A 13,406-nucleotide genomic window follows, 5' to 3' on the forward strand; every position below is an offset into this window, starting at 1 on the left:
GAACACTTAAAAATGGTTAAAATGTTCAGGCATGATGCACACATCTGTAACCCCCACCACTTTAAAGGCTGAGGTTCACATGTTTGAGGTCAGCCCTGGCAACTTAGTGAGACTCTGTCTCAAGATAAAAAATACAAGGGGCTGAGGAGAAGGCCAGTTGCCTAGAATGCGTGAAGCCCCAGGTTCAATTTGTTGTGTATTTTAACACAATAATACCCCACCACCACCACCAAAAGTTCACGGCTTACATACTTATGAAAATACCCATTTATAAACTGAATGCTCTGAGCACTTACCGCCAATTGAATTTACTCTCACAACTTTGAAAGCCATAGTCACCATGATCGTGCATGAACTCAGAGTGGACGGCTGTGTTCCACATCACCTGTTTGAAAAAGAGAGGAAAGACAGAAATCATTAGCTAATGGTAACTACGGAACAGCAGATAAAAGTCCTGACTTTGAAATTAAAAGTAAACTCAACACACTGAAAGTTCAGGAGTATGATCAGGTGGATTTTTGTAGAAGCAATCTTAACTGGTACATTTGGAAACATTATTATTCTGATCATGATTTATCAAATATGAAAAAGGAGAGTGAAAAAAGAGAGAAATATGAATTCTACCTTTTTGGGTACACATCCAACATTCACCTAGGAAAAAAAAAAGATACAACATTAAGAACATTTAAACTCAAGCCACTAGGGTGCCCGGCTAGCTGAGTCAGCAGAGCATGAGACTCTTAAACTCAAGCCACGAAACCCCAAGAACCAAATGAGACTTGGTTTTTGTTTTGTTCTATTTTGTGTTTTTGAAACAGGGTCTTGCTATGCAGTTCATGCTGGCCTTGAGCTCACTTTGCAGCCCAGGCTGGCCTCAAACTCGCAACGATCCTCCTGCCTCAGCCTCCTGAGTGCTGGGATTACAGGCGTGCACCACCTTGCCGGGCTAGACTTCTTTGAATTTTAAATAACAGTGAAGTAGATTCTATAGCTATTCTCTTTTCTCTAGGCTAGAACTGGGAAACAGTATTACTCTCCTTATGTGATGGAACAAAAAATTTTTACTCATTAGTAATTTAAGGAAAGCATTCATTGAAAGAAGAAAATAAAAGTAATCAAATCACTTGCCCAGCTAGAGGATTTCTGGAAACTTCCTGTGGAGTATGTGGATAAAACACCTGGAAGGGCCCTTCCATAAAACTGCTCATGGGAACCACCCTATTTCTCGGGGCAAAAGCAGTGAGATTCATGCCCTGCTCTAACGTCTTAAAAACATACTAGACACACATCAAGAATTTTACTCTTAGCCTTTTAGCAGTCACCACACAGAGGAAAACCAATAGCTGTAAGGTTTCTTTCAGTAAAGACTCACCAGATAGGAAACAACTGCTCATATAGGTAGACTAAGAAATTCCTCCCCAGAATCTATATACAAGCTGCAGCACATATTTTTGTGCACAACCGTTCATTTTCTTTTGATCATTTCCTATTCTTTTTAAAGCTGGGTTAAGTTAGACCTTGACTACAAGGCCTTGAAGTAAGAAATCTAGGACTTAACTGAATGGATAACTACTCCATATCCTGCAGAGGAGCTGCTTGCAGAAGAAAACTAGATCTATCTCATTTTTGGTCCCTTATCCTCCAGCCTCAGCCTCCCTGAGTGCTGGATTTACCAGCATGCACCACTGTGCTGGATTTTGCTTTTAGGAAGGACAAACTATAGGCTCCTCAAGCACTCTGGACTTGGCCTCTGCTGTGCATTTCTGACATCTTTTAATGTTATAAATACTGAATGCAAGGGGCTGGTGCTGGCCAAGGTTTGTCTTGGCCACTAAAATGAAGTTATAAGACTTAAACAAGGTATCAACTGTGTATCCTTAAAAAAGTCAGTATGCTCACTCCTCTCCGTTAGTGCAGAGTACAGACTGAACATTTATGCATGTTGCACAGAACTTAGGATGCGGACCATCCATCAGTAAAGGAACCCGAGAAAACCTAACTATATATTAGATCTCATGAAATGAATCTGAGCCAGGCATGGTGGTGCATGCCTGTAATCTGAGTACTCAGGAAGCTGAGGCAGAAGGACTGGCAAGGACTGTAAGGCCAGGCTGGGGTTGTACAGTGAGTTCAAGGCGAGTCTGAACTATATAGTGAGACTCTGCCTCAAAGAAGAATTTGAAAGCTGGGAATGTGGCTCAGTGGTAACCGAGCGCCCGCCTACAAGCACCAGGCTATAGGTCCAATCCCAGCACAGAAGAACTAAAGATAATCCTGTCACATATACACATATACTTGTTGATAATCATTTCCATTGTGCTGTTAATACAACACAGCACATCCTATTTGGTCCAGAATTTGGAAAAGTGACCTAGAGAAATAGTCACATATGCTCACGTGCCCAAGGACACATGTATAAGGCTATTCTCCAAAGCAGTCATAAGAACTGGCAACAAGTCAACTATCCCTCAGTAAGGAAGTATTAAGCACAGGACTGTACACTGAGCCTATGGACTACTCTGCAGCCACTTCAAAGGATAATGTAAGCTGGGTGTAGTGACACACGCCTGTAATCCCAGCAATCAGGGGGCTGAGGCAGGAGGATCATTTCCAGTTCAAGACCAGTCTGGGCTACAAAGTGAACTCAAGGCTGGCCTGAATTGCATGCATAGCGAGACCCTGTCTCAAAAAGATCAAAAAAATAATAATAATAATTTAGGATAAGGTACATTTATATATACTGTTAGGAAATGAATTTTAAGATACAGTGGCTCCTATCAGTTCTTGGGTCTTTTTTTTTTTGGCTGGCCTAAATCTCCCGGCGATCCTCCTGCCTCAGCCTCCTGAGTGCTGGGATTACAGGTATGTGCCACCACACCCAGCTCTATCAGTTCTAAGACACCCCCCCCAACTGTGCATAGGGCTATACATACTATTTTTTTATAGTATGTTTTTCTCCTATGTATATATACCTATGATAAAGATTTAACTTATAAATCAGAAGAGTAAGAGAACAACAACAATAATAAAAAATAGAACAACTATAATGATACACTGTGCTAAAAAGTTACATGAGGCCAGGCAAGGTGGTGAATGACTCTGATCCCACCACTTGGGAGACTGGGGCAGGAGGACCACTGTGAGTTCAAGGCTGGCCTGGGCTATATTGTGAGTTCAAAGACAGCTGGGCTAGAAAGCTAGACTCTGTCTCAAAAAACAAAAAGTTATATGAATGTGGTTTCTCTCTCAAAATGTCTTATTGTATTATATTCACTCTTGTTGACTTCAGGTAACTGAAACCATGGAAAGCAAAACGGTGGACAAGGGGAAATTACCATCCAGTGTTATGTGACAAAAAGAAACCCAGTGGAAAAGTAATTATTGCATGGCCTGGTGGTAAACCTACGGCACACAGGCCACAGCAGGCTGCTTGTATCACTGAAAGCTCTAAAAGGTTTGACATCACTGCGATGGCCCAATCTGAATTTATGCACTGTATGTACGTATGGTATTTTTCGAGCCATGGCCACACTACATCTTGGTCAACGATGACTCTATGTCCACCGGTGTTCTCAGAAGACAGCTCCCAGTGCCGCCACAGTCACCTTATGTACACACTCTCCGATGTCCACACAGTATGAAGCTGGCTGCCAACGCCTTCTCAAATCCTTCACTCAGCACTCAGTGCCTCCGGCGCTATGTCCATTTAGACACGGTTTGGCTACACTCCAAGCAGTCACAGTGCTACCTCCGGGGAGGGGGAAACTGCCATATTTTCTGCTCTATGCTTTTTATAATGGGATATAGTTATTTGCCATTTGCTATTTCTTTCATCTCACTTGCTTGCAATACAATTTTTATATGAAACTCAACACTTTCTAGACATAACTTTTTTTTTTGGTCTTCTTGAGACAGGGTCTCCCTGTGCGGTTCAGGATGGCCTTGAGCTTGCTTTGTAGCCCAGGCTGATCTTCAACTCACAACAATCCTCCTGCCTCAGCCTCCACAGGCGTGTACCACCATGCCTGGCCTGTAGACATACCTTCTATCAGGTGCCTCAAACTCTGCCTATCACGACCACGCAAACTAGATTAGCTTTCTGCACACCCCAAGAATACAGCCTGGCTTTCATAGCATGCTTTCTGGGCGTCCTGTGGCAGAGCCTGAACCACATACGTATGTGCCAAGGCATCTGGTATGACACGCTACATTCAAAGAGATCTGCCTAAATCTCATTACACTCTCATGCGGAAAGGAGTAGTCTTTCTGAAAAGTAATCTTCTATTCCTCTAGTTGTTCCAAATTCTGTCCTATTTGCTCTTTGAGGTACCGAGCATTGAACCTGGTGACTCACGCACCATGGGCAAGCACTCTATCACTGAGCGCCCCAGTGGTTCCAAGTGCATCTGTAACAGCACACCTGGTACAATTCCATTGTACTCCTGTTAGTCACTATTACTCTGCTCCCAGGAATTATAAAGGATGAGTGTGCTTCTATTTGGTCTCAAGCTATTACTTAGAGGTTTTTCTTTCCCCTGCAAAGAGATGGGTCATATCTGTCTAGTTAGGGCCCTGGATTTACTTTTTAGGAGATAATGCTGTAGTAAGGATTCTAAAGGCAACAGAGGAAAGAAGCCAAGCGATTGAAGGAGAGGTGCAGAATTTGAGCCTAATAAAATAAAGAACCAGCACCTATGCAGCATTACAGGCGCACTCTTCAGAAAGGATTTTACATTACCAGCTAGAACAACTGACGCCTTTCTACACAGTCTGCCCTCCCTTCTGACCAAGCAGCGGTATTCGACTTCTCAGCTCCCAATACTTAGGGTTATGAACAGGTGGAAGGAAGATGACCTGAGTTTCTTGAATACTAAAAGCAGAGAAAGGCGGCTGGAAAACCCTGTGGGAAGAACAACCCAGCCCTGTGGCAGGGGTGACTTTATCATCAAACCTGCCTCTTCCGGTTCCCTGGGCGGGCAGTGCCTCCCAATACCTCCTAGCCCCGCAATTTGCTGCTTAGGTCCAGTAACAGGCTTCAATTAGAACAAACTCCAAAAGCAACGTAGCCAAAGCTTGAGATGATGTCAGTACGTCAGAGAAATGCAGCTCTACTTCCTTCCAGTCACCTCTCCAGATGGCCAGTAACCTTTAAAAGTCATTCAAGGGCAGACAGAGTGTACATGCCTGTAATCCCAGCTACAGGGCAGGCTGAGGCAGGAGGATCACAAGTTTGACCAAAGCCTGGGCAACCTGGTGACTTACCAAGATCATGTCAAAGAAGGAACGAAAGAATGGAAGGGAGGAAGGAAGACTGAGGATGTTGCTCACTCAGTGAAAAGGCTCTGGGTTTAATCCCCAGGATGGCAAAAATAAGAAAAAAAAGTGCAATTCAAAGGGTCATCAGTTAGCACTAAAATGTTCTGAACTATGCTCACCCGTCATCAGTTCACTCCCCACAGATACACGAAACAATCTTGAACTTATTTGAGGCAATTTAAAAATGTTTGGAATATGCTTCTTCTAAGGGCCAAGATGGCCTGACTTGCACTGGTGCTGCACAGATGACTAACTCTGTTCTACTTTTTGAAGTTTCTGCCTTTGGGGTTTCTAAGTTAAAAAGAAAAAGACAAAAAACACTCACAGCTATTCACTCCTTCCAGTGTCAGAATAAGCACGCACCTGTGCCAGGCATTATGCAAGGCAAAGCACAAAGCAGATGTAATCCCTGCTCTTGTGGAGCCTGCAGTCCTAGCCAGAGAGAAGCTCTGAGCTTACTCAAGATACCAACCCACGGAGCAGTGGCAGAATCGCTGTGTTTCCCCAAATCACAGAACACTGAGCCAGAAATCAGATGTTTGGAATGGGTGCTATAAGGCTGTGATCTGGGTCAGAGAGCCTGCACTCCAGCACAGCACACTTTAGGGCCTGGGGATTCGGAGGAGAGGCGGGCAGTGACCTGAAATACTGCACAGTCGGCCTACTTTGGCAGCCTCCGGGAACAGGCCCTCCAGGGTTTCTGCTGGTTTTAGAAGCCAGTTACTCCCCAGAGCAACCTGGCACACGTCTCTGGCGCGGAGGGATGAAAAACATCCCTCTGAATTATCTTCAAAGCCAGGGAGGCCAGGAGAAAAGAGCTATATCCGCTCACACTCAGTGCCAGCCGCTGCTGCTTCTGCCTCCTTCCTCTTCGCTAGCTGATGTGTGCATGAGGTCCTCAGAGATCACAGGCGTGGGGTCCGCTGGACAGTGTGACTCTAAGCTCAGCCCCCCACCCCCACCCCACCCCAACCCCCAACACTGGCTACAGGTGGGGAAGTTTCTAAATCTCTCTGAGTGATTTCCTAATCCACCAAATGGGAAGGGCAACTCTTAAGATTGCACAGGTTTTGAGGAGGTTAGTGGTAACACACAGAAAGCTCTGGTATCTAATCTACGACAAATCTGTTTACCCTGACACTGCTGAATTATTTCTGAAGTCTGTTCCCTGCACACATACACACAAGACGTGCAGAAAAGAGGAGATAAATACCCAGGGAGCTTCCCTATCAGAAACAGATCAACTCAGCTGGGCGTGGTGGTGCACGCCTATAATCCCAGCACTCAGGAGGCTGAGGCAGGAGGATGGTTGTGAGTTCGAGACCAGCCTGGGCTACAAAGTGAGCTCAAGGCTAGCCTGAACTGCATAGCGAGACCCTGTCTCAAAAAGATCCCCCCCCCACAAAAAAAGAAAGAAAGAAACAGATCAACTGGTCACCGAGGAAGTTTGCCTCTAACAGTGGGACACTGGGTTCTTGGGTGTGGCTTTCCAGACATGCGCACAGTTTATAAACCTCAAACATATCTCACTTTTGACCTGGCAAATTATCTCACAGAACTTCCACTTTCCAGGTTCAAAGAGAAGCAAGCAGTAGGATGGGCCAATTTCCTGCACTTCTCAGTAAAGTCATCAGGACTCCTGGACCTCTGCCTCCCTGTCTAATGTCGGAGAGCTTCCTGCTCCACCAGTCCACATTCAGAAGCCTCTGTTCCATGGGCTGCCAGCACTGCTCGCAGGAAGCACAGGGGCCTCTTCGAGCAGGAACAGAACACGTGCAGGTGGCAAAATGCAGGGGCTTCACTTTTCTGAGCTGCGCTTACCTCCAACACCGCCTACCAGTATACAGAGAAATACTTTGTACTGCCCATGCCGGCACCTAACAGGTACTTAGTAATTTTCACCTGCACCAGCTAAACATGTGGCCTGTGCTTAAGGAACACTGAACTTTCGGCTTTTTCTCTCCCATCCCCGCCAGGGCTGCCTAGTTTCCTCCCTAAGATCTGCTTCCAAGACAGTTTAAAGAAAGGGCACTTAGAAAATGGACCAGTCATCGTTTACAAAGCAAACCTCCACTGGTTCAGCAAGTCATTCTTCCAGTAACTATACACCGAGTACCTACCGTGTGCAAGACTATTCGAAGGGCTTGGAATATATCAGGGACCACAACAGACAAAGATGCCTATCTCTCTGGAGCTTTACACCAACTCTAGAATATGGGATATTGTCTGGGCATCTTTCAGCCCTGTTCCTGGCACATATTCAATCCTCAGGATCCAAATCTCCTCTTTCAAAGCCTTTCTCATTTCTGATCAAGCCTGGCCCAGGGAAGCATCAAGCTTAAAAAAGAAAGTGTTCTGTGCAAAGCAATCTTTGCAATGGGTATTAGCAAAAGTGGGAACTAAACTTGTTTTTGCCCAATTATTAGCTAAGCAGAACATGAAAATAACTCCTGAACCTGCCAGTACTAGAAATCATTACACTTAAAAGGGCTGTTGCCGGGCATGGTGGCGCACGCCTGTAATCCCAGCACTCGGGAGGCTGAAGCAGGATGGTTGGGAGTTCGAGACCAGCCTGGGCTACGAAGTGAACTCAAGGTCAACCTGAACTGCACAGCGAGAACTTGTCTCAAAAAGACAAAAAAAAAAAAAAAAATGGCTGTTTCTCCAGAGTACCCAGGGAGACCCAGAAAGAGACCAAACTCACCTGAAATATCTGCCTGCTACCTGCCCACTGTCCCCTGCTCCCCTTTCTCCAAAAAGAAAAGGACCTGGGAGTCCATGCCTTACTTTGTATCTAACTGTAATTAACTAAAATTAACTGTGATTGAAGGAATCTGCTCCCAAATGCAGAGATTTTAGCATTCCCATACATTCCTTCAATTTGACCACATAAGGACACATTCTTTGTCTCTACTTTTCCGAAGGACATTTGACAGAGCAACTGAGAGACCCTCTTTCCCTTTCTGGCCCTGCAGACTGAAAGGGTTCTGATGCAGACTGCAAAATGCAGACTTAGTTTGATCTTAAGATTGGTGCAAAAAAAGCAAACAAGTCATGAAGGTAAATCAGCCAAAGTTTAACAGTAAGTCCCCGAGTTAGGGACATTCAAGTTGCAAACTTTCACAGACACCAGTGGATCCTACATTATGAATGTTCTTTGATGCGAACAAATTGTGGAGGTAGCTTTCCTGTCTACCTTACCATTTCAATGTATCAATAAAGGTAAAAACGGTTTATTTACCGTATTTGTGTATTTGGCTTTTTAATGCTTTACACTGTATGTCTGTGTCAATGTGTATCTGTGAGGTATATAAGACTCACTTGCTCAGACTTATGAACGAATCTGACTTATGCATGTCCTCCCAGAGAGGAACTCATGTTTACTTACTGTAATAGTTGTCTATGACTAACCCCAGCCTTTAGGAGCACTCCTCTACTTGGCACTTACGAATATAGGTAGGCTCCACGTTATGAAAGTCTAAACTTATGAAATAAATCAGGATGATTTTCTGTTTTTAAGGAATACCTAGGCCGGCATGATGGTGCACACCTGTAATCCCAGCACTCGGGAGGCTGAGGCAGGTGGATCGTTGCTAGTTCGAGACCAGCCTGGGCTACAAAGTGAGTTCAAGGCCAGCCTGAACTGCATAGTGAGACCCTGTCTCAAAAAGACAAAAAAAAAAAAAAAGAAATACCTGTCACTATCAAAGCAACTACTGAACTCCTCTTAGTAAATTACATTTAGGAATTTACATTCAGCCTTATAAGCACACAGGCTTTACACTAGCAAAGTACACACTATTATGGATTGCATCGACATGTCCCCTCAGAGCTGCAGGCCCGCAGAGGTGGGACTTGCGGGGGATAACGGGATCCTGAGGGTGTGGTACCTACATTTAGTCCGCTGATGAGCTTAAGCGAATGTGTTGTTGAGCAGTGAGGACGGGTCAGGAGAGGTGGGCTGGGGTGTGGCCCAGAAGGGGAGCTCCCTTCCTCCACCCTCTGTCTCTTCATGCCTGCCAGGCCAAGAGCAATTCTCCTCCCCACTGCCCCTCTGCGTGCTGCTGTGCCTTGGAGCCTGGGACTACGGACTGAACGTCTCCAGGCTGTGAGCCAAAGCAACCTCTCCCCCTCAGGGCTGTGGCGTCGGGTATTGTGTCTCAGCACGAGAAAGGAACTAAGACACAATCACCTCCAATTTAGGTTCTGAGTCTTGTGTTGCTCAATGATGGCCGCCCCTAGACTAACCCTATTCTTCCGAGTAGCCTGTTTCTCAGGCTTCGTCCCCACCCTCGGCCCCAGCCCCAGCCGCAGGCCCCACCTCTGCTGCGGGTTTCCACAGCTGGCGCCACACAGCACAACGCACAGGTGCTTAGTGTGCCGAGGGCCCTCACTCCATCAACCCTTAGCCACGTCTCTGGAGACGCACGGGCCGACTTCTGCAGGAGCCCAGCTCCTCTGCTCCTCGGCATCAGGGACTCAGCAAGGATGCAGAGGCCAGGGCTCCCTGGCTGGGGCCAAAGGAGCCTTAGTACGAGTTTCCTCCAGCGGCCTCTCAGGACTGAGGCACAGGGCAGAGGCGCAGAAGCGAAGCTCCCAGCGGCTCCAGCACACCTTGGCGCTGCGCAGGCTCTATGTTACTCTCTGCTCTGCGTGGGATCCTGAAGGAAGCATTAGGTTTGGAAGACTGAATAAGATCAGCTCACCTATGTTATCCGCTCTCGGAAAGACCTGTGGTGGGCAGCCAGGGATTGTCTTCAGTGGGGCTCTAGGGGGACAGGAGATGACCCCTCTCAGTTCCCCACTTTTCATCTTTCAGCCAATCCGCTACAACTGCAATTTTTTGCCTGATTCAGAAAACAAGGACACGTTTAAAAGTGCCACCACGACACTGGACCTGCGCGTGCTTCTTTCTGTGCCTCTGCCATTGTTTGGCGGTCAGGTGGTTCTGGCCCTTGCTGTTCTCCACACAACAAGGGCCAAGGGCGTCTCCTACTTCAGCTTCTTACTCCCTTTTCTCCCGCAAAGCAGCATACACTATTAAAGAAAGATGAACTCCAGTATACTGACCATGCCAGGCGTGGTGGCGCACGCCTATACTCCCAGCCCTCAGGAGGCTGAGGCAAGAGGATTGCCATGAGCTCGAGGCCACCAAGACCCTTTCTCAGAAACATACAAAAGTATTAAAAAAAAAAAAAAGTATACCAACCATGTTAACTCAAGCTGCTATAAGAAAACACTACAGCCTGGAGGGCTTAGCAAATATTGTTTCTCCCAGTTGTGAAGCCTGGCAAGTCCAAGATCAAAGTGGCGGCAGAGCTGCTCATTGGTGAGGGCTCCCCTCTGGGCTTGCAGGTGGTCACCTTCCCCCTGTGACTTCACTTCACAGAGGAAAAGAATGGCGTCTCTTCCTCCTCTAATAAAGATACCTGAGGGACCCCTCTCTCCTGACCTCACCTAAACATAATCGCTTCCCAAGGCCCCTCACCTCCAACTTCCTGCACACATGGAGCAGGGGCTGGAGCTTCAGTATATGACCAGGCAGGGATGGGGTGCACGGGAAAATAACTCAGCCCAGAGCACCCACCCATGCCTTTCCTCTTGACAACACTTGGCTCTCAGGAAGGGCCTCTTCCGCCCTGTCACAGGAGGTGGTAAAGCCTCCTGCAATAGGTAGACCCAGAAGTCAGAAAAACTAGGAAAGCGATCACCCTTGCAAGGTGTGAAGGAAGGTTATTTCAGAAGCATGCAACACATGCAGGACCAAAAGAATCTGCTTTTTATTTTTTTTGGTCTTTTTGAGACAGGGTCTCAGTATGCAGTCCAAGCTAGGCTTGAGCTCACTTTGCAGACCAGGCTGGTCTCAAACTCACAAGGATCCTCCCGCCTCAGCCTTCCCAGTGCTGGGATTACAGGCATGCACCACCACACCCAGACAAATCTGCTTTTTAAAAGCCACACAGTTTCCTGTCTCGTACTTCTATTAGAGTAAGAAACAACCTTTGCTCCATTAAAGTTAGTCAACAAAGTGTGCTGTATGCCTTTGCCTCCAACCTAAGTAAAAAACTATGTATTATGTAGAGGTATCAACTCCCCACAAGAAATGTAAACATGGTATACTACAAACATGCACTAAAATAAAGCAAATGATCAGAAAAAGTACATAACCTCTAGAGATGAGAAAGATACAATCTTCTAGAAACCTCCACAGGGTGTGCAAGAATCACAATTCTTCTCTGAACTACTTCAGTAGTTATTCAGATTTGAGGCCACACTACTCTGGGGTCAATCGCCTACATCTGGTATCCCCCGCCGAATTATAAATTCCTCAGAGAAAAAGACATTTGCTGTACAGATGTCTGTACCCACCTTTTTCTCTGTCAGCCTCAATCTAAGAAACGAACATATTAATAAGAAGACATACCTCAGAAAGCCTCACTTTTCCCTGCACCTGTCTGGAAAACACTTCACGTAATATGCTTATTATTGCAACGGTGAACAGTCCACATAACTACAATCCTCTAGCAAATCTAATCCAGTGTCTACCTATTTGTTGAACCTCCGATATTTACTGCACACCTACACCGTTTCTTTTTTTTTTTTTTGGTTTTTCTCCGGTACCGGGAATCAAACTCACGACCTTGCGCTTGCCAGGCAGGTGCTGTGCCACTGAGCTAAATCCCCAGCCCCTACACCGTTTCTTGTAATTAAAATCTAGAAGCCAGTAGGAGAAAAGTCCTAATGAAATATCATTAAGATATTAAATAGAGGATCTCCCAAACTTGTAAATGCTTAAGGGGAAGTCAAAGCTTCTGCAGGAGAAAGCCAGAAGTAAAAGCTGGCACTCCATAAGGAAGGCAGCAAATAATTGGCTGGCTCTCCCCTGCTGCACTTTGCTCTCCAAAGCAGTTTATCTTTCCATGTATTCTAATTGCTCACAGGAACCTAAAACTCGGGTCAGCCCGTCTTGATCAATACTAGAAGAACCAGCAATGACAGCAGGTGCCCCAAGCCTGTTAGGACACCAATGAGGAAGGAGGAAAACAAAAATGTGGAGAGGCAGAGGACAGAAGGGATGAAGCGTTCTCACAGTCGTGGCAGAGGCCGAGCCTCTGAGCGGCACTTTCAACCTGCCCTCTGCACAGATTGACTTCTAGTCTTGCTCGGTTAAAGGGTCACAGTGAAAGTTGATAATTAACTGGGACTTTTCCTTTCTCCTCGTTCCGTCAGTTTGAACTTGAAGAAAGACCTGAAAGATGCAGTCACCTTTGAATAGCTGTCTTCATTCACTCTACAAAAGGTTACTGAGCAAGTCATTTGGCTAAACGTGGGAGAGGTACACAAACACAGGACTGCTCCTACTAAGTATCAGTCTTCAAAGGCATTTACAGAACTTATCCCCAGTCCCAGATTAGTTTTGGAGGGAGCATATTAACGTCGGCAGCATGGTCCCCATCCAAATCTTGCCACAGAAGAAGTCCACACTAGGAGCCAGGCGTGGGGGCGCATGCCTGTAATCCCAGCACTGGGGAAGCTGAGACAGGAGGATCGGAGCAAGTTTAAGGCCAGCCTGGGCTACAGAGTGAGCTCCAGTCCAGCCTGAACTGCACAGCCAGACCCTGTCTCAAAAAAGATCCCCCCCCCTAAAAAGTCCACACTAATAACCCAGAGATAAATCATCCCTAAAAAATCATCTAAATTGTCTATCGAGGCAACCTGCAGTCCTCAACTTTGGCTGCAACTCAGATTACCCGAGGAATTTCTCAAACTCCCAAAGCCCAGGCTGCGTCTCAGACCAAGAACGTGAGAAGCCCTAAGCCCTTGGGTCGGGAACACGAGGCCAAGGCTGAGGACTGCGCTATAAACCCTTCCTCCCGGGCAACAGCCGGGAGACGACCGGACCCACTCCGCAAAGACTACCCCGACTTCCACCCCGACCCCCGCGCTGCACACGCGCGCTGCTCCCAGCGTTCCGGATGCGGCTTCGCGTTTCGGAGACCGCGCCGGGCGCGCAACACTCCCCCGGCAGAGCGGCGAGGCCGCGGGAGCGCTGGCCGCGGTGCACCTGCGCGGGCCGGAGGGGCACGGCT

The 13,406-nt window shown here is 46.8% G+C and overlaps 2 protein-coding genes across 2 annotated transcripts in view; one reads left to right on the forward strand and one right to left on the reverse strand.

The window, feature by feature from the left end:
* The window catches only part of Gsr (glutathione reductase), a 23,173-nt gene extending 22,474 nt beyond the window's left edge, over positions 1–699 (reverse strand). Inside the window, exons 1-2 of the mRNA XM_005398371.2 lie at positions 625–699; positions 297–385 (exon numbers count right to left, since the gene is read on the reverse strand). Of these exons, the coding sequence (XP_005398428.1) occupies positions 297–382 (86 nt within the window). The 5' untranslated portion in view covers positions 383–385; positions 625–699. The remainder of the gene's footprint in view (positions 1–296; positions 386–624) is intronic.
* Positions 700–9,544: 8,845 nt separating this feature from the next.
* Positions 9,545–13,406, forward strand: part of LOC102008828 — a 7,197-nt gene continuing 3,335 nt past the window's right edge. The window contains 2 exon segments of the mRNA XM_013521489.1: positions 9,545–10,253; positions 13,028–13,398. Coding sequence (XP_013376943.1) covers positions 9,545–10,253; positions 13,028–13,398 — 1,080 coding nt within the window.

The sequence above is a fragment of the Chinchilla lanigera genome, unplaced genomic scaffold (genome assembly GCF_000276665.1).
Source record: "Chinchilla lanigera isolate Chin_1 unplaced genomic scaffold, ChiLan1.0 scaffold00062, whole genome shotgun sequence".
In the NCBI taxonomy this organism is placed as follows: Eukaryota; Metazoa; Chordata; class Mammalia; order Rodentia; family Chinchillidae; genus Chinchilla; species Chinchilla lanigera.